The sequence below is a fragment of the Palaemon carinicauda genome, chromosome 1 (assembly GCF_036898095.1).
Source record: "Palaemon carinicauda isolate YSFRI2023 chromosome 1, ASM3689809v2, whole genome shotgun sequence".
NCBI lineage: Eukaryota > Metazoa > Arthropoda > Malacostraca > Decapoda > Palaemonidae > Palaemon > Palaemon carinicauda.
This window is the reverse complement of record NC_090725.1, coordinates 82,479,804-82,501,359: the sequence shown is the minus strand read 5'-3', so window position 1 is coordinate 82,501,359 and position 21,556 is coordinate 82,479,804. Positions and strand designations below refer to the sequence as shown.

At 44.4% G+C, this 21,556-nt stretch overlaps 1 protein-coding gene across 1 annotated transcript in view; it reads right to left on the bottom strand.

Moving 5' to 3' along the window:
• The window catches only part of SCCRO (defective in cullin neddylation 1 domain containing SCCRO), a 79,929-nt gene that overhangs the window by 27,228 nt on the left and 31,145 nt on the right, over positions 1-21,556 (bottom strand). The window contains exon 4 of the mRNA XM_068382401.1: positions 5,039-5,252. Within this exon, the coding sequence (XP_068238502.1) occupies positions 5,039-5,252 (214 nt within the window). The remainder of the gene's footprint in view (positions 1-5,038; positions 5,253-21,556) is intronic.

The window sequence follows — 21,556 nt, the reverse complement described above, 5'->3', positions numbered from 1 at the left end:
GCTGGCGGTAGCACATAGGGCAAGAGTAAACCGATCCTTCATAGGCTTATGTCAAGGCATTTTCTTCTCTTCGGCGGTGATGCATGTTCGACTAGGCATCTTCTTCCAAAACAGACCGGTTTCATCACAATTGAAAACTTGCTGCACTACGTAGCCTTCATCCTCCACGATCTTTTCGTACTTCTTAACAAAACCGTTAGCAGCCTTGGTGTCCGAACTTGAAGCCTCACCGTGCTGAACAACTGAATGAATCCCGGTCCGTCTCTTAAATTTCTCGAACCAACCTCGAGACGCCTTGAATTCCTCCGTTGTAGGATCGGTTGAACTCTCCCCCACGTCACCCCTAAAGCCCGCTGCCTTCAAGTCACGATAGCGCTGGCCTTCTCACAAATGATCGTTTCAGTGAATGTATCGCCAACAATCTCTTTGTCCTTTATCCATATCAACAAAAGGCGTTCCATCTCTTCCAGGGTAGGGCTACGACGTTTTGAAATAATGGTGATCCTCTTCAATGGTTTGACTGCTTTAATGGCTGCCTTCTGCTGGATGATCGTCGAGATCATAGACATATTCTGGCCATATTGTTTAGCCAGATCACACACACACACCGCGCTCGTGTTTTTCTATAATTTCTTGCTTCAATTCTAATGAAAGCATTACCTTCTTCCTTTTCTCACCACTACTAAATGGATTTCAAGCAAAGCAACAAATCTATTTTTGGGTGAGAGAGCCATGTCGTCCTGATGGACCCCTGATGGAAGGTTCCTTTAGGTAGCTTTCTAAGGGATATTTGCTACAGTGATACTCCCGGAGAATTAACCATAGGTCTCAAGAATTCTAACTCCTGGCGTGAGTGTCCTTAATATAGCTTTAAGGATATCGCATAATATCAGGGGACGTATTTTTAGATACAACCCGAATAGATTTAGCTCTTTGAGGGGGAAGAGTGGCGAACGAAAGGGGAGCCGTTATCAAGGTATCCGGAGGACCTCCTCTCCGTACTGCTACGGGCCATCATTCCTAACTTGCATTTAAGCTGGAATAGCAGCAGATAGAGTAGTTTTGGGTGGGGTCATTTAAGAAAGAAGGGTGGGTCCATCAGGACGACATGGCTATCTCACCCAATAAAAGATTTTTCGCTTTGCTCAAAATACGTTTTTTGGGTTGCCCATGCCGTCCTGATGGAAGCTTACCAGAGAATTAACTTGAAAGTACTATATCTGTGGGTTTGTATAAGTGCCTTTACTTTGAATGAGTTCCTTAAATGGTCTGCTAGACCTGTATACGACATTACTGTTATTTGTCATATCCATACACACACACATATATATATATATATACATATATATATATATATATATATATATATATATATGTGTGTATTTTATATATATAATATATAAAATATATTATATCTATATATATCTATATATCTATCTATATATCTATATATATCTATATATATATATATATATATATATATATATATATATATATATATATATATATATATATATATATATATCTATATATATATATATATATATATATATCTATATATATCTATATATATATATATATATATATATATATAGATATATTTGTGTGTAAATTAAATATTTAAGAGGATTGATTCCTAAGAGGCTGCATGAAGATAATTATGTCTATCCTTCTGGTTTTGAACACTTGCATTTTTATATTATTATATTTTTCATTTTTTTCTCTCCTTGATTAATTAGGATATTTTTTTAATGATTTTTTTTTCATTCTATACATTTCCTGCTACACTGTCCTGTCCCCCAAAGCTCAGGGTTAATTTATAGTTATTTTTTCCTCTCCTAATGTTGGTAATGTTCAAATAACTGAAGAATGAAAAAATAATCTGGAAAGAATACTGCTTGGGTTATTTAGAACTCAGTACGACATACCAATAATAATTGAGATACTGTAGTATACTTCTGGAAGAATATTAGGCAACTGCAGTTCTAGCGGGGTCCCCTTGCCCAGTAAAAAATCAAGGGGTGGTACCCAGTACCCAGTTCATCTTTAATTGTTTAGTTTTTGCCTAAATCTCTGGGAATTCCACCGTATTTTATTGTGTAGAGAAAAGCTGGGGTGTGGTTAGCATCCGGACACTAGGCAGTCTAGATGCTACATCTGCCCGCAGTCGTCAAACCACTACAGTACAGCAAGACCAATGTCTGTCCCGTTTCGTGTGATGGCCTCTCCGTAGTTAGAGACAATCACTCGTCACCTGATGGTGAGGTGACGATAACTTGTCTGAAGACGAGTAGTCGGCCAGACCCACACAGCTGATGCGTAACGAACAGTTGGCGAAACCATGCGCAGCTGTCGAGTCAAGCATACTGCATAGCGAGTAGCTGGTGAGTCACGTGTACCTAATGACTGGCGAACAGGTGGCATGTGACAAGAGCCCGAAGGCTCAGCATGATGAAGAGCCAAAATCTCAGTGTAACGAGATCCTAATGGCTTAGCGTGACGAGAGCCCGGAGGCTCGGGGTGTTAGCCCTTTACAGGACTGAACTGGCATCTCCTTACCACAGGGGGAGGGGGAATACCAAGGGTGACGAGGAGTAACATACTCCGACACCCGACGAATCCCCAAAGGGGAACGCCTAACAGGTTCCTCTGAAGAGAGAGCCTGCTGACAAAGTATGTGAAGTCACATGTTGGTCTCTTAGGAACAAGGTTCCTCTGGGAGATCTCAATGGTAGGCAAGAGAACGAATGAATGATTTGAAGTTCTCTAGCATCCTAACATCGAGGGTCATTAACGTCGATATCATATACTATAAATAAAGAGTAATAGAATATTCAATTAAAACCAGGAAAGTAAATATGTTATAAAGAGTTGAATAGCATTCAGAAGACCTGCTTCTGAAATAAATTTAAAAATACCGCTAGCACTGTACGACACGTCATGTCCAAGGATGAACCTGCCATCCTCACATTGAGCCTCAAACAGATATCTATTTCTTTCTGTGCTATAAGTGGGATATTCAATCAACAAATGCCTCACTGTTAAGGGTATCAAATAGTCATAGCAATATGCTTGGTGTCGGCCAGCCAGCAGAAACTCATGTGTCATCCGAGTGTGACCAATGTGGAGACGACAAAGAGTATTCTCCCACTTTCAAGGCATCATGTTATACCTTCAAGAGGATATAACATTCACAATTTTTCTCATCTTATTTTCAGTTGAACTATCCCAAAGATGTTGCCAATTATTAGAAAGCAAATTCTTAATTATCGGTAAGAATTAATTAAAGAAACTGGGATACCTTCTTGGTAGCAACTCGGCTGCAACATTCTTTGCCAGTGAATCTGCCTCTTCATTTCTACACACACCTACGTGTGCCGAAACCCAGCAAAATCAAACTCTTATACCTTTCAGGCCACCTGAAGGAGTCCCTTGCCTAGGACTTTGCTCCCTCCCGACGGAAGAGACAGCTCAGCAGGTGGAAAGCAGTCTTCAGCTTCTGCAACAGCAGCAGGCGACAGTCGGAACTGGGGGCAGCGGCACCAAGGTCGTCCAGAGCTGCACCCTTTGGGGAACGATCCACCTCCGATTAAGTCAGAGTACGCTTCCTCTCAGCACCCAACTGAAGGAGCTCATACAGTCTCTCCTTTGCTAGGGACCACATCTAGAAAAGACCAGAGAACCCCAGGGGGAACAGTTTCTCCAGGGGAAACAGTACCATCCCTCAATCCTCGAGGTTGACCTGGAGTCAATTGGGCTGTGCTACAACTCGGCCATTCACCAGAGGAGACCGGTCAAGGAGCAGCTTTGGAAAGAGATCAGGGCAATAACAACTTTGAGGAAGACCCCGAAGGCAAAGAATCTCATTCAGACTACTACTTTTGCCTACACCCAAACCTCTCCCACCATTCTCGACCCGAGCCAAAAGCAAAGTGGGTGCTCAGCCCAGGTGTGAGTGAGAGGGGTAGCCGGCTACCCCCTACCCCTCCCGCTAACTAGCCATAGGGGTAGTTATCCCTCACTAAAAGTCTTATGGCTCGTATTTCAGCTATGCTGAAAGTAATATCCCCTATAAATAGCAAGGGTTTGTATAAAGTGAAGGAACACGTGATAATTTAATGGATAAAGGTAGAAAAAATGGGAAAAACCAAAATTGGAACAAAAGTAAAATTTATTCAAAATATACCAGTGTCTATTACTCTGTAATGTATAGTACAATCTTTGCCCCAGATAGTACAATCTTTGCCCCAGATAGTTTTTTTTACTACTTATTTTTGTTTTATTTGTCAGGGCTTCTATATAACTAGATAGAAATACCCACAGCTGTTACAAAAATTCAACAGAAAGAGATGGGACTTTTGTTGCAATTGGAAACTTGGTACAGTATTGTACTTTGGTTGCTTCTCAAAATACTGTAATATATGTTACCAAATTTATTAGCTGCATGTTTTAGAAGCATTAGCGGCTTTGCAATGAGAATTGAAAAAAAAAGATAAAACTTAAAAAAGAATAACTGTTCCATGGTCCTTTATCTCGTTATCCATGTGGAGTGCCATTCCAATTCAAAATATTCTCATCGATTGACCCAGAAGATCCTTTTTGTTGAAGTACAATCATTCTAAATAAAAGCTATTTTTGTTGTATCAGGATAACAACAGCAATAAGATTGTCAACTACTATAACCAACCTATAAGGTATTTGAAGATCTGTAATTCATATGAACACACTATATCCATTTTGTTTACTTTTCACAACTATATGGAATTCATTCTTTAATAATGTCATTAACACTGAAAATATACAGTATTCTTACATTAACAGACTACACCAAAAAATACAAAAAATTTCATGCTCTATTCTCAGAATATACAACTCCAGAGTGTATTTACATGGAAAGCAATGGTGGATAGTAGTATTCAAATAGCCTTCATACAAATTTTATATGCCAAAGAACTAGAGTTTAACAAATAATAAAAATAAAAATTAAATAAATTTTCTCTAATCAACAGGGGTAATGTTGCTAAGTAACTTGACTCACCTGAAGGAACTGACACCACAAATTGAGGAGACGAAATCTTCCTTGTAAAACAATATTCCAATAAGCTACTGCCATGTCCAAATCAAGTCCTTTCTGACCTGGATTTCTTGCATAGTTAAAAGTAAATTGATAAAAATCCTTGAACTTCACAGTATCTCTCAATTCATGTTCCAATGTAGGGAGCTTTGCCTTAAGTTTATCTATGCTGTCACACCTGTTATAAGATCATAAGAATGATGCAATTAAAGAACCAAGCCGATATCCACAGACAAAATACGACAAATTTTAAAGTAATTTGTATTTTTTCCTAACTATACAAAACTGAGTCCTTTACATAGGAGAATGATAACAGAAAGGCTGGAATACGGCAGAGAGGAGGCAACAGCCCCCTCCCAAGCACTTGCTCACTGACAAACCACTTGGCAGCTGGGACTTGGCACTGGCAGTACACTATAAGTAAAGGAATATGGTTTGTAGTTACAGTTTGGAAGAGTATGTGAAAGAAGGAAGTTGTGAGTTGAATATGGGTAAGAGTAATGTTATGAGGTGCACAAGAAGTGAGAGTGGTGCTAGATTAAATGTCATGTTGAATGGAGAGTTACTTGAAGTAGATCAGTTAAAGTACTTGGGTTCTGTTGTTGCGGCAAATGGTGGAGTGGAAGTAAATGTACGTCAGTGAGGGAATGAAGGTTGTACAGTAAAGCGGTGGGGGCACTGAAGGAAGTAGTAAAGAATAGAGGGTTAGGAATGAATGTAGAGAGAGTTCTGTATGAGAAAGCAAAAGTACCAACTGTGATATATGGATCGGATTTCTGGGGAATGAAAGTGATGAATGAAAGTGATGGAGACAAATTGATTGTGTTCGAGATGAAGTGGCTGATGAACATGGTTGTATGATTGGTGTATTTCAGTTGAATAGGGTTAGGAACGAAGTAATAAAAGTGAGAACGGGTGTGAGGAATGAATTAGCAGATAGAGTGGGTATAAATGTGTTGAGGTGGTTTGGCCATGAAAAAGGATGGAAAATGGTCGTCTGCTGAAGAAAGTGAAGAATACAAGAGTTGATGGGGGAAATGCAAGCGGAAGGCAAAGGTTTGGGATGAATGGTTAGAGTGAAGAAAGACCTAGGTGACAGGAGGTTAGATGTGAGAGGCAAAAGAGTGCTACAAATAGAAATGAAAGGCGAGTGATTGTGACGTAGTTCCAATAGACCCTGCTGCTACCATGGGTCACCTTATGGTGACTGCTTTTAGGTAGTGACAGTAGGGTCAGCATATGAAGCTTCATTTATGGTGGAATATGGGGGAGAGTGGACTGTGGCACCCTATCAGTACTGACCAAACTTGGCCAAGTCCCTCATGATGCAAGGAGGAACAAAGAAGAAAAATCCCCCTTGTACTTTTTTATATCGGCTACCACCCAAAGTTGGGGAGGTGCCTTGGTAGATAGATAAACAATTAACTACTTGAAAAATTATGATTTTTAGAATGTTATAATAAATGTAGTATCATTTGTGCCTTATTTAATTAACACTTTTCAAAATTATCTTGGCTTCTGCGAGAGAGAGAGAGAGAGAGAGAGAGAGAGAGAGAGAGAGAGAGAGAGAGAGAGAGAGAGAGAGAGAGAGAGAGAGAGAGAGAGAGAGAGAGAGAGAGAGAGAGAGAGAGAGAGAGAGAGAGAGAGAGAGAGAGAGAGAGAGAGAGAGAGAGTTAAAATTATACCGTGTACTCTACAAAACCAATCTTTGCAAAACAAATGTATACTGTTTAAAATATGACAAAATATTGCCGACTCGTTACCGAAGTTTAGGCTATTCACTGCCGATAAACGAACCCAGTCTACTCGTGAAAACCTTGAACGCCAATTCTGTTTACATTTTGTCAACTGGACTTGCACAGTTAACAGTTGATTTCATTGTTGATGTGGAATTTTATCCTTAAATAGGCTTTTTATTATGAAATTATGTTAAGAAGATGTAAAGTTAATACTGTTTTGTAACATTTATTATAAATCGCCGCATTTAGGGCTACCAATAGACTTAAAAAGACAATATATTTGATACGTTTTGTAGTCCTTGACTAGCAGACTTTGAACAGCTTCGCGTCCTTGACTAGCATACTTTGAACAGCTTCGCAGATACAGAAAATTTATTTTTGAAAAATAGCGATCGCATAAAAGGGGAATCGTATAATTTGAACACGTATAATTCGGGACCCTACTGTATAGTAGGAAATTTTCAGCTCATAACATATTTGATGGGCTGTAAGAGGTCTTTGTCCACTGGATAATACCAGTCGCTGTGGTAGGCATGCATGATCTTCCTGATTGAGGTCTGTGACATAACTCTGGACTTATTGCCCTCCTTTCTGGTCTACCTTTCTGAAGATAGCCATCAACAGTTTTTCATACAATTTTGTACTGACATAACCTCTCAAGCAGTCTTTGTATATGGATTTGGACTTTAACATGTTTTTACAAGATTACTCAGGCTTTTGCTTTACAACACATATCCACACAAAAAAATAATAAAGACTCATTTATGTAATTTCTTAACTAATTCAAAATGTATATTCCTGGCATCCCATGCAACTTTTTTCTCTTGTATATTTAGCAGTATTTATACCTTAGAAATGGTGCTATAATGATCATTTCACTGGGCAACACAGGTCCCTTGCCCAGAAATAGATTTTTCCTTCGTCAAAATCACTTTTCTGAGCTCAACCTGTGTCGCTCCGTGAAATAGTAAAAGAGTCCCATAAGCTTGGAAATACACATAAAGTTAAGGAATTGAAATAAAAATAGAATAATTTAAGTAAGAGTGGTTTACTAATAACCCTAAAGATACCAATCTCTTAAATTACAATAGCAGGTCAGAGACCCCTAAACTTATTGGAAAAAATAGAGAAAAACTTCCAATAAACAAAGAACATGAGATGTCTCAACATAATAGAAAGGACATTAGCAATATATAAACATCACAAACATGGGTTAAAGTGCAATCCAAATGAAGGCCAGGGTAAGGTAGGGGGATTAGGCAAGGCAGGTGTCTCCCTGCTCCTTATTAGGAGACAATTATACATGGAGATAGGACATTCTTATAAAGGTTCTGTTATCTCCGGAGGAACCACGTTCCCTGCAGCCACTGTTGCAAATTTTAGGGCTTCCAAGGATTTTAAATAGTGGCTATTTATATTTCTTTTTTTCATACTTTTGATAACTAAATGAGAAACTTCAGTCATTTTCCAAAATAATAAGACCAACCTGACCTCTCTACAACGGAAATTGAGGCAGTCGGCGCGATCTGAAAAAAATATGTCGAAACGCCCTTGAAAACGGAAAACGCCGGGGGTTAAATGGTTGGGAAGTTCCAAATACCGCTGGGGTAAAAGGGTTAAGTACCAACACATGAATAAGAAAAATAATTACAGTGATACTTCGCTTATCGCGATTAATGGGGACCGGAGACTCCAGCGATAGGTGAAAATCCACGAAGTAGGATTGGGCCCCTCCCCCGTAATGTGTGTGTGTGTGTGTGTGTGTGTGTGTGTGTGTGTGTGTGTGTGTGTGTGTGTGTGGGTACGAAAATGTTTAAAAAATTTGTATTTTTCCTAACTATACAAACCTTAGCTATTTAATATGGGTATTACTTTCGGCGTAGCTGAAATGATGAGCCATTAGAATTTCAACGAGGGTTTACTATCCCCTCGCTAGTTAGCGAGGGGAGCCTCCCCCCCTCACACACCTGTGATTAGCTCACTTTGCTTAGAGGTAGGACTTCCCGGGAGACAGGGCTGGCGGGCAAGTTTGATTAAATAGCTAAGGTTTGTATAGTTAGGAAAAATACAAATTATCTACGAATTTGTCTTTTGTTCCGTAACTGAAATACAAACCCCGCTATTTAATATTAGTGACTCGATCCTTAGGTAGGGTGTTAAGTCCCAGCCATTACTGGCTTTTGGTTTTTTGCCAGGGGACTCAGTATCTGAGTGTGTCAGTACTCAAAGATGAGGCGTCCCTGCACCTCGCAAGTGCCTTGCTCTGCAAGGACCGCGGCCTACGTAAGCTTGTGTGTGAAGGAATGAAGTGTGACTCGTCCTAGGAAGTTGACCTGAAGTCCTTTAGATGGAATTCTAGGATAGGACATTCCCAATACCACCTCGTAAGGGTATGGGGATGTGACAGTATTATCTTAATACTAAGAACACAAGGAAACATGGTCAGCTGTGCAGAGAACCCAGGATGCTGCTTTCCCCAAGAGAGGGGAGAATGAAGAAAAGAATAAGGGCCAGGCATACCTTTTCATTCATGCAGACTAAAACTGGGTAACAATGCCCTCAACCATCTGCTACTTGTCCATTAAGGAGCCTGAGGTTTAAACCACAGGGCCGATAGAAAACGTATCGAGCCTCCTGTGGGTCACGTCTTGCAGGTAGTGGGCTGTGAAGGTCGTCTGACGCTTCCAAAACCCTGCTTGTAAAACCTGCGTCACTGAGTAGTTCTTCTTGAAGGCCAGGGATGTAGCAATGCCCCTGACATCGTGTGCTCTAGGGCGACATGACGGAGGAGGGTCGGGATTCAGGGAATGATGGATAACCCTGCGAATCCATGCTGAGATAGTATTCTTAGTGACCCTCCTCTTCGTCCTTCCGGTGCTCACAAACAATGCCTGCACCCGAGGACGAATTGCAGCTGTTCTCTTAAGATAGAGCCTCAGACTCCTCACTGGGCACAGTAGGAGATGGTCTGGGTCATCTGTTACAGAACGAAGACTCGAAATCCGGAAAGAGTCGAACCGAGGGTCCGGCAATCCTGGATTTTGAGTCTTAGCAACAAACTCAGGGACAAAATTGAACGTTACCTCCCCCCATCCCCTTGAATGGGCGATGTCATACGAGAGACCATGAAGTTCTCAGACTCTCTTGGTCGAGGCCAAAGCAAGTAGGAAAACCGTCTTCCAAGTCAGGTGGCGATCAGAAGCCTGGCGTAATGGTTCGAAGGGAGTGAGAACTCAAACTACATTCCATGGAGGAGGTCTCACTTCCGACTGAGGGCAGGTAAGTTCATAATTTCGTATGAGTAGAGAAAGTTCCAGCGAAGAGGAAATGTCCATTCCTTTGAGCCTGAAGGCAAGACTTAAGGCTGAGCGATAGCCTTTCACTGCCGAGACTGAAAGGCGCATTTCTTCCCGCAAATACACGAGAAACTCCGCTATTGCTGGAATAGTGGCATCGAGTGGAGAGATACCCCTTCCACGACCCCAACCACAGAAAACTCTCCACTTTGCCTGGTAGACCCCTGCGGATGACTTTCGCAGGTGTCGAGACATCCTTTCAGCAACTCGTTGCAAAAATCCTCTCTCACAGAGGAGATGCTGGATAGTCTCCAGGCGTGAAGCCGCAGCGAAGCTACGGCTTTGTGAAAGATGTTGGCGTGTGGTTGTTTGAGTAGCTCGTGCCGTGGAGGAAGTTCTCTCGGGAGTTCCGTCAGGAGCTGCAGAGGGTCCGAAAACCACTCTGCTTGATGCCATAGGGGAGCTATCAAGGTCATTGAAAGGTTGACCGATATCTTGGTCTTGTTGAGTACCTTCCTCATCAGACAGAACGGGGGGAAAGGCGTATACGTCGATGTTGTCCCACCGGTGTTGGGAGGCATCTTGCCCGAGTGCCTTAGGGTCCGGGACTGGGGAGCAGTACAGCGGAAGCTTGAAATTCAAAGCTGTCGCGAACAGATCCACCATCGGGGAACCCCACAAAGTCAGGACTTTGTTGGCTACTAGACGATCCAAAGACCACTCGGTACTCACTATCTGGGATGCCCTGCTCAGACTGTCGGCGAGCACATTCCTCTTGCCTGGAATGAAACGAGCTGATAGTGGAATCGAGTGGACTTCGGTCCATCTCAGTATCTCTACTGCCAGATGGGATAGCTGCTCTGAAAAGGTACCTCCCTGCTTGTTGATGTAAGTCACTACCGTGGTGTTGTCGCTCATCACCACCACGGAGTGACCTGCCAGGTACTGTTGGAACTATTGAAGTGCCAGGAATACGGCCTTCATTTCTAGCAGATTTATGTGGAGGCACTTTTCTGATTCTGACCAGAGGCCTGAGGTCCTCTGGTTCAGAACATGGGCCCCCCACCCTTTCTTTGAGGCGTCCAAGAACAGCATCAAATCCGGGGGGAGGACGAGAAGATCCACTCCCTTTCGTAGGTTCTCGTCTGTCACCCACCACTGAAGGTCCGTCCGTTCCGCAGGACCCATAGGGACCAAAACGTCTGGGGAATCGTGTCCCTGACTCCACCAGGACTTGAGTCGCCATTGCAGGGATCTCATCCTGAGGCGACCGTTTGGAATTAGACGGGCCAGGGAAGAAAGGTGACCGAGGAGACGTAACCACGATTGGGCTGGGAGTTCTTCTCGTCTGAGGAAAGGATCTGCGACCCTCCTCAGCCTTGCTATCCTGTCGTCTGATGGGAAGGCTTTGTGGAGATTGATGTCCAAGATCATGCCTAGATATACCAGTCGCTGAGTTGGAAGCAGAGAAGACTTCTCGAGATTTACCATGATCCCTAGATCTTGGCAAAGTACCAGAAGCTTGTCTCGGTGTCGAAGAAGGGTCAACTCCGAGTCTGCCAGGATCAGCAAGTCGTCCTGATAACGGAGGAGACGGATGCCGATCCTATGTGCACACGAAGAAATCAGGGTGAACGCTCTGGTAAATATATGAGGTGCTGTGGAGAGACTGAAACACAGCACCTTGAACTGGTAGATCTTGTTGTCTAGGCTGAATCCTAAGTACTTCCTTGAAGACGGATGGACTGGGACCTGGAAGTACGCGTCCTTCAGGTCCAGTGTACACATGAAGTCTTGTGGTCTCACTGAAAGGCTGACTGTGTCCGCCGTCTCCATGCTGAACGGGGTTTGTTTGACAAACTTGTTCAGAGCTGAGAGGTCCATGGCTGGTCTCCAGCCTCCAGACGCCTTCCTTACAAGAAAGAGTTGACTGAAGGAGCCTGGGGAACCGTCGACGACCTCCTGGAGAGCACCCTTCTTTAACATGGTCTCGACTTCTGCCCGTAGGGCTTGCCCCCTTGCCGATCCTATGGCAAAGGAGCTCAACGACACTGGATCCGCTGTCAGGGGAGGTAGAGATGTTGTGAATGGGACGCGATATCCTTGACAGATTACGGAAATCGTCCAGGAATCGGCCCCGAGTTGCTGCCACCTGATTGCGCAACTTTGTAGGCATCCCCCCACTGGTGGACATGCAGGGGGATTGCCAATCCTAGCATTTGCGACCTTGGCCACTCTCTCTTGGATTTTTCCCTCCCCTGGAGGACTTTTTGCATTTCTTGTCTTTGACAGGAAAGGGCTTCGAGACCGTTGCCTTTGCTACCACTGCCGGTTTCGTCGTCTTGGACGGGCGAGGTTGTTGACGTGCTGGAGGTTTATAGGGCTTTGATGTAAGAGCCCTATGTAGGAGAGTCCTGGTTGGACTTCCTCCACCTCTCAGTTGCCTGTTCCACGTCTTTAGGCTCAAACAGATTCTTTCCCTAAATGGAAGAATGTCTGAGCCTGCTGACCTCGACGGCTGGGACCTTCGTGTGGAACCTCTCTGTCACCGCATCACGTCGTTTCAGAATGGAACTGGCCCACAAGTTCGAGACTTGGTGGGCCAGAAACTCAATGGTGCGGGTGCCCGAAAGGAGGAAGGTCTGCAGAGCCTTCCTGGTGCTCTCCTTAGACAGGTCCTCGGATCGCAACAGGATGCCAGGAGACCCCAGCCAGACATCCAGCCACGAAGTAGCCTGAATGGCACACTCCCTTCTCCTGATTTAGGATCCCTGTCGTCGAGAAAAACACTTGCCGGCTAGAGAGCCTCTCTAGAGGGACTCCCTTGGTGAGCTCTTCCACAGAATGGTGCAAGGGAAGAGCTAGGCAAAACTCCTCCATGATCTCAAAGTACCTCCTCTGGTGGATACGAGGAGGAGGGAGGAGCTTGTTGCCAGCAGTGGAACGGCTGGAGGAGGCGAGTTCGGAGAGCTGGTCCTCTACCTTATCCCTGGCACTCTTCACCCCTTGGGACCTGGGCAAAGCTGCACTGGCCTTAGCGGGTTTCTGAGTGCCAAAGACTCGGTCCAGGACCGTGTCCTTGCCCTCTCGAGGAGGAATCTCAGGATCCGGGAACCCGTTGAGATGCCTCATCAGGGTCAGAACCTGCCAGAAGGCATGCTATGACTCCTGCGGCTCCCCTCCTGGAGAACTGGCTGCAAAGTCTCCCGTTCCCAAAGGCTCTTCTTGGGGGGGCCACGTGGACGTTCTCTGCGGGTCTTGTTGGCTCTGATCGAATCCTTGAGGATGACTTGGGGATTGTCTTAGAGTCCTTAGGTTCCCTCCTGGGAGGAATACAGGACTCCAACAACGACGTCTGTGGGCTCTTCTCTGCCCCAACCCGGGACGATTCTCCTGTACGAGGTGGGGTTTCTCCCACTGGTGCGATGGGAGAACGTCTTACCTCGCTAGACTCCCGAGGACGGAAAATCTTCGTCCACAGGAGAGGGAGACAAAGTCGGGGGGGTGGGGGGGCTCGCGCTGTGAATCCCTATGGGAATCGCGCTGGCGCTCGCGCGATGGGATTTTCCCTGATTGCGCGCGGGTGCGCGCCCGCGATGGCGCGCAGGTGAGCTATGGCGCGATGGCGTGCTGGCGAACGATGGCGCGCAGGTGAGTGATGGCGCGTAAGCGAGGGGGCGCGCAGGATATCTACGACGCGTGGGCGCGCAGATGATGGAGCGCGCGGGCGCGCAGGTTATCGGTGGCACGCAGGTGCGCGATCTGGCGAAAGCAGAGGGTGCGCAGAAGGGTGTGCAAGCGCTTGCGCGCGCGGAGGTGATTGCTCTCGCGCGCGTGGGCGCGCACGATCTCGATGAGCTCTAGAAGGCATGCGCGCACTCGCAGGGGAAATACCCCTAGCGCGTGGGCGCACAGGAGGGCGCACAGCAGGAGCTAGAACAGGTGCGCGCGATGGAGACTGCGCCAGGCGAGGTCTGAAGGCGCGTAGGAGATCGCTGACAGGAAGGAGAAGAAAGATTCTTCCCTCCTGCTCCCAGATCTGGAGATCGTGGGCGCGCAGGCGAATGCTGGCACGTAGGTGAAGAGCGCATGCGAGCAGGAGATCGTGGGCGTGCGTGGCGAGCATCAGGATGAGGGCGCGCAGTTGTGCGCTGGCGAGGAGAAGATCGCTGGCGTACAGGAGATCGCTGGCGCACAGGTGAGCGCTGGCGAGCAGGAGAGCGCTGGCGCGTAGTCTCAGCAACAGGAGATCGCTGGCGCGTTGTCCCTGGAACAGGAGGTCTCTGAAGTGATATCTCAGGAATAGCAGGCGGCGCTTGCGCGCAGGAGAACATTGGCGCGCAGGGGATACCTGGCACTTAAGGGACTTACTCACAATGTGAGAAAGCCCCTTTTGCCCCGAAGGGACCGATGCCCGTTGGATAACGGGGGTGCGTGGGCGCCAACAGCACGTCAGCGGCCAGGAACGGAGACGGGAGGTCCGCAGGTCTGGCAGGCGAAGGAGATCGTAAACGATCTGCACGGCAAGGAGGATGTTCTGCGGGGGACTGCGAAGGCGAAGAACCGAAGAGGCGTCTTATGACTCCCTTGTGGGGAGAAGGAAGGTCTCTACGGCAAAGAGGAGGGCGAGCTTTCCGTCTGATACATCCTCTGGGGGCAGCAGGCAGACCATCGTCAGTCCTCCGAAGAGGAGTCTCTGTTAGTGAACTCCCCCGAGGGGGAGTATCACCTGCAGAAGAGACCGTTGGACTTAGCTCCTCCCTCGAAGGATGTTCGGAAGGGGGAACTAAGCCTTCAGCTACATCAGGAACCATAGCAGGAGTTTGACCTAACTCGTCGGAAGCCCCTGCCACAACAACGTCGACGATAGACAGAGGATCAACCTCTGCTACCGTCGGCGACTGTTTGACAGCAGCTCCCAACCTGATTATGTCAAACAGGGCTTCCTTGGAGGGCGAACCCTGAAGCCCCAAGGAAGCCCAAAGCTGTAACAAATCATTCTTAGACACATTGTTATCAGAAATATCCTCCCCCGGGGGAGGAGGAGGAGCTGCCTCGCTATGGGAGGCAACTCCCTCTCCCGAACCCCGAGGTTGGTGAACGTAAGTACGGCCTACGCTACCACTCGACGGCCTCTCGGAAGAGACCGATTGAGTGGGAGCTTCGAGCTACGGAAGTAGAATCCTTGGGATTTTCTCTCTTCAAGGAAACCCCTGAAGGAGAAATATCTCGTTTTGGACTTCTTCTTCCAGCGCCGGGAAAACCTCTCCCACTGGGAGGTAGACCACTCCCTACACTCACCACTTACTCTATTCCTATCACACTGTTGACCCCTACAAAAAGGACATAAGGTGTGAGGGTATGTGTCGACCGCCAACATATAAGTACCACAAGGGCGGTCAGGTAAGCCGGGACACTTCCGCATGGTAGAGGCCAACTTCCAAACACACTGTTTAAAAGAAAAAGCAAAAACAAAGATTAAAGGCTGTCAAAGTAAGCGAGGGTGGGAGCAGACACGTTTGATCGTCACCCGAGCCAAAAGCAAAGTGAGCTAATCACAGGTGTGTGAGGGTGGTAGTAAACCCTCGTTAAAATTCTAATGGCTCGTCATTTCAGCTGCGCCGAAAGTAATACCCATATTAAATAGCATGGTTTGTATTTCAGTTACGGAACAAACTGAATGTATATATATGCATTACAGTGAGCCCTCGGTACTTCGCGGTTCGACCATCGCGGATTCACCACTTCGCGGTTTTTTTTCATAACGCATGTATATACAAAAATCGCGGATTTTCCGGAAATTTCGAAAATACCGCTATGTGACCGATGGTGCGAGATTGGAGAAAGTAAGGAAAATTGAATCATGATTGATTTTCAATATAAATGAAACTTTGAGGAGCAACAAAGATATCATTTGTTAGAGAGATAGAGAGAGGTAAGGAATGGGAGGTAGTGAAAAGTAGCCCACATAGCCCACAGAGAGAGAGAGAGAGAGAGAGAGAGAGAGAGAGAGAGAGAGAGAGAGAGAGAGAGAGAGAGAGAGAGAGAGAGAGAGAGAGTGTGTGTGTGTGTGTGTTGTTTTAAATGTAACAAACAAACAAATTTTATAGGTTATAACACATTGGTGCTTATGTAATATCAACTGTATACTGTAGACGGTTTGAGTAAGTTAAGAAATGGTATAAACGATACTTTGTTAGTGTATTCGTACACTCTGAAGAGCAGCAGCTAGACGTCAGCTGATCTAATCAGCCAAAAGTAAAACAAAAAGAAGTCAACAATACTCTATTTTTAAAACACACCCGAAATTTAAAAACAAAAGTACACGCTTTCTTAACGTGCAATTAACTACTTAAAGAGTAGCAATTTTCTAGAAAAAAATTATGTTTCCCAAAAAATAGTGGTTTGCTGATGAAATCGGATGCCGTATTTTTAGCAATGATTGAAATGGATGTAAACTCGGCATAATTTTTTAGTTTCGTATTTAATTGACACTAAGAAAACTAATTCTAGTTTCTTCATCTATATTTAAGTATTGTATAACACGAAGAGAGAGAGAGAGAGAGAGAGAGAGAGAGAGAGAGAGAGAGAGAGAGAGAGAGAGAGAGAGAATGAATCAGCTGTTGTAATGGAATGCCGTGTTTTTGTTTCGTGAGAAGTTCATCGCCACGACTATAACAACAACATACTGTACTGAACTTTACAGTATTATACAAACTACTGTAATATGATAAAGTAAAATATTTGTTATAACCTATTTTATATGAAATGGGGCTATTTTTTTTTGTTTAAAATTTACATTTACGTACGTAAAACAACTCTCTCTCACTCTCTCTCTCTCTCTTCCGTAAATTGTTTTCCTGCTTTGCTACGTATGTATGATTTTATATAGATACGGTAAATAATATTTGTAATAACATATTTTCTAAAAGCTTTTACTGTAATATCATTATTTATCACTTTCATCATGCGCATTAAATGCCTTCGTTTGTTTACTGAGCGTACTTTATAACGCCGTCGTTTCAGGCGGCGTCATAAAGAAAACATTTCATTTGGAAGTCCTAAGAAAAATTAAGTAAAACATTGGTAGGTAATAACAAAATCAACATACTGTACTGAATAATCAATATAATCGATGCAAAAACTAACCTATACACAGATGTTAAATGCGTTTGTTTCTTCATTATGATCAGAGATAAACGTAAATAAAACATTGGTTGCCATTTTTTATCGTGCTTTTTGGCGTGTTTAGGAAACGCATGATATAAAATCGCCTTTAATATTTGTGCCTGTTTTAGTTTAGGGTACTGTAGTACATGCATTAAGTGTTCTGTACATTAAAGGGTAGTTTGTTAACAGTACTACGTACAAGGGAAGGTTTTAAAAGTCTGAATATACATATTAAATAAATAGGTAAATATGGTGTCACTACTTCGCGGATTTTCACCTATAGCGGTCGGGTCTGGAACCTATCTACCGCGATAAACGAGGGTTCACTGTATATACAGTATATGTACAGTATATTATGCTTAAATCTATGGTATTTAAAGTATAAAATCATTACAGTACAGCCCTGTAATGTATACTACATTCACTCACAAATATTTTACATAAATCTACAAATAATATACATTAACTCACTTGCATATTTTATTTAAATCTACAGTTTTTAATTACTGCATACAAACCATTCACACTCTCTCTCTCTCTCTCTCTCTCTCTCTCTCTCTCTCTCACGATACGATATGATGTTCTAACACTCACCAATGACAGTAGTATCTCTAGCTGTAATGACGATGACGACGACGATAAAGGCGATGGCGATGACAAGGCTGATGACAATGACAGACATATACAGTTCGATGAATGTGATAATGATTGATGATGATGGTGTTACTGCACAGGTATAATGAGGCCTATAAAGCAGTTCTGGAAGCGCCTCATCATCACCAGATATCGGTACTGGGTCGTCATCATCTGCTTGTGAGAGAGGCACAGAGGCTCCCACTCCACTCGTAGTGGGTCGAGGTTCACCCTAAAGCTCTTCAGCAGGAGGCACTGACGGTGTAGCTGCCTTTTTAAACTTTGTCAAGAACATGGTGATGGGTAGTTGCTGTCTATTGTTGCTTTTTCTTTTGTTGCAAAATACCCTTATATAATGCCATAAACCCATCGACACGGTTGCAAAACTCGACAGCTCTGACTATGTTCTCATCGACTTCTTGTGCAAAGCATTACAATGCCCTTGCCATGTTGCCCATTTCTTGCAGGTTCTCCAGAGTAAGGCCAGTCTTATTCATTTCTTCATCTTGCTCATCTTTACTTGCTGACTTCGTCATTTCAAGGAGGTCTTCGTCTGTCAGCGGGTCTGAATGGGCCTCGATAAGGCTGTTCACGTCTTCTTCCGTCATGTCAGCAAATCCTTCATCCTTAATTATGCAGGCCAGCGTCACCACCTTCTCCACTGCCGAGTGATGGATTTTGTCAGAAGTGAAGTCTGCGTAATCATGAATAACAACAGGCCATAATTTCTTCCAACTTGAACTGATGGTTTCTGTTTTCATTTCTTGCAATGCTTGCTGCAAATTAGTCAAACATGACGCAATGTTGTACTTGCGCCAGTACCTTTTCAAGGTGAAGCCTCCTTCATCGTCATTATCGTCAACTGCCGCGATGAGGCCCTCCATAATGGCACGAGCTTAGAGTGCCTTAAATGCATGAACCTTTGATCCATCGGCTGTATAAGAACTGTGGTGTTAGGGGGCAGAAACTCGACCTGCACCCCTTCATACTGCAGGTCTGTTGTATGGCCTCCTGCTCAGTCCATCAAGAGAAGGACCTTGAAAGGGATGCCCTTCTCAGCCAGATACAGCTTTACCTCAAGAACAAAGCAGTGAATGAACCAGTCGACTGTCAGGGCTTTAGTTATTCAGGCCTTTGCGTGATTCATCCAATAGACGGGAAGCATAGCCTTATTTTTATTTTTCAAGGCCTATGGATTTTTTGCCTTATAAATAAGGCCTGGCTTCATCATAAAGCCTGCAGCATTACCACACATGATAATTGTGACTCGGTCCTTGTGCACTTTGTAGCCTGGTCTATGCACTTCATCCTTGAAGAGGAATGTATGTAATGGCATTCTCTTCCAAAAAAGACATGTCTCGTCCATATTGAAAACTTGTTCGGGTAGGTACTGGCCATCCTTGATAATTTTTTTGGAAATTCAGCCTTCACGTAACGACGGGCAGCACAGGTGTCGGGAAAGGCAGCCTCGTCATACAAAAGCACGCTTTTGAAACTTGTCAAACCAGCCTTTGCTGGCTGTAAAGCCTTGTCCTCGAGGCGGCGAATCACTTGTCGTAATGCTAGTACGCTGTGGTTCGTCAGTATTATCTTCATCGGCTTCTTCTTTGCCATCGTGATCGGCCAAGGTTTGATCAAAGAGAGACTTGGCCTTTGTCCTGATCATATTAATATCCAAACTTACGTTTCTTTTCCTACAATCTGCAACCCACTAGGCTAATGCAGCTTCCATCTTAACATTTCGCTTATTTCGCCGCGTTACCACGTTTCGCTTCTTTGTTAAAATGATATTTTAATTATAAAATAAATTTTTGAATATACTTACCCGGTGAATATATAATAGCTGCAACTCTGTTGCTCGACAGACAAAAAACAGTAAAAACTCGCCAGCGATCGCTATACAGGTTGCGGGTGTGCCCACCAGCGCCAACTGTCGGCCAGATACCACTCTCGATGTAAACAAAGACTCAATTTCTTCTCATCCCACTGCGTCTCTATTGGGGAGGAAGGGAGGGTCGTTTAATTTATATATTCACCGGGTAAGTATATTCAAAAATTTATTTTATAATTAAAATATCATTTTTAAATATTTAACTTAGCCGGTGAATATATAATAGCTGATTCACACCCAAGGAGATGGGTAGAGACCAGTTAAATATGTTTACATCGTACAAGCTAGGAGTTTTTATTTCATTTTGGAAGTTATCAATATAACAAAAACAAAATAAATAGGTACCTGGTAAGGAAGTCGACTTAGACGATTACTCTGCCTTGTAAGTACGTCTTCCTTACGGAGCCTCGCGATCCTCTTAGGATGCTGACAGACCCCTAGGAGCTGAAGTATCAAGGGTTGCAACCCATACAACAGGACCTCATCAAACCCCTAATCTGGGCGCTCTCAAGAAATGACTTTGACCACCCGCCAAATCAACCAGGATGCGAAACGCTTCTTAGCCTTCCGGACAACCCATAAAAACAACATTAAAAACATTTCAAGAGACAGATTAAAAGGATATGGAATTAGGGAATTGTAGTGGTTGAGCCCTCACCCACTACTGCACTCGCTGCTACGAATGGTCCCAGTGTGTAGCAGTTCTCGTAAAGAGACTGGACATCTTTCAAGTAAAATGACGCGAACACTGACTTGCTTCTCCAATAGGTTGCGTCCATTATACTTTGCAGAGATCTATTTTGCTTAAAGGCCACGGAAGTTGCTACAGCTCTAACTTCGTGCGTCTTGACCTTAAGCAAAGATCGGTCTTCCTCACTCAGATGTGAATGAGCTTCTCGTATTAACAATCTGATAAAGTATGACAAAGCATTCTTAGACATAGGCAAGGATGGTTTCTTAACTGAACACCATAAAGCTTCAGATTGGCCTCGTAAAGGTTTAGTACGATCTAAATAGAACTTAAGAGCTCTAACAGGGCATAAGACTCTTTCTAGTTCATTGCCTACGATCTCCGATAAGCTGGGAATATCGAAAGATTTAGGCCAAGGCCGAGAAGGTAGCTCATTTTTGGCTAGAAAACCAAGTTGCAGCGAACAAGTAGCTTTTTCCGACGAAAATCCGATGTTCTTGCTGAAGGCATGAATCTCACTGACTCTTTTAGCCGAGGCTAAGCATACCAGGAAAAGAGTCTTAAGAGTGAGATCTTTCAGGGAGGCTGACTGTAAAGGCTCAAACCTGTCTGACATGAGGAATCTTAGTACCACGTCTAAATTCCACCCAGGAGTAGTCAAACGACGCTCCTTAGTGGTCTCAAAAGACTTAAGGAGGTCTTGCAGATCTTTATTGTTGGAAAGATCTAAGCCTCTATGCCGGAAGACCGATGCCAACATGCTTCTGTAGCCCTTGATAGTGGGAGCTGAAAGGGATCATCCTTTTCTCAGGTATAAGAGAAAATCAGCTATTTGGGCTACAGAGGTACTGGTCGAGGATACAGAAACTGACTTGCACCAGTCTTGGAAGACTTCCCACTTCGATTGGTAGACTCTAATGGTAGACGCTCTCCTTGCTCTAGCAATCGCACTGGCTGCCTCCTTCGAAAAGCCTCTAGCTCTCGAGTCTTTCGATAGTCTGAAGGCAGTCAGACGAAGAGCGTGGAGGCTTTGGTGTACCTTCTTTACGTGCGGCTGACGTA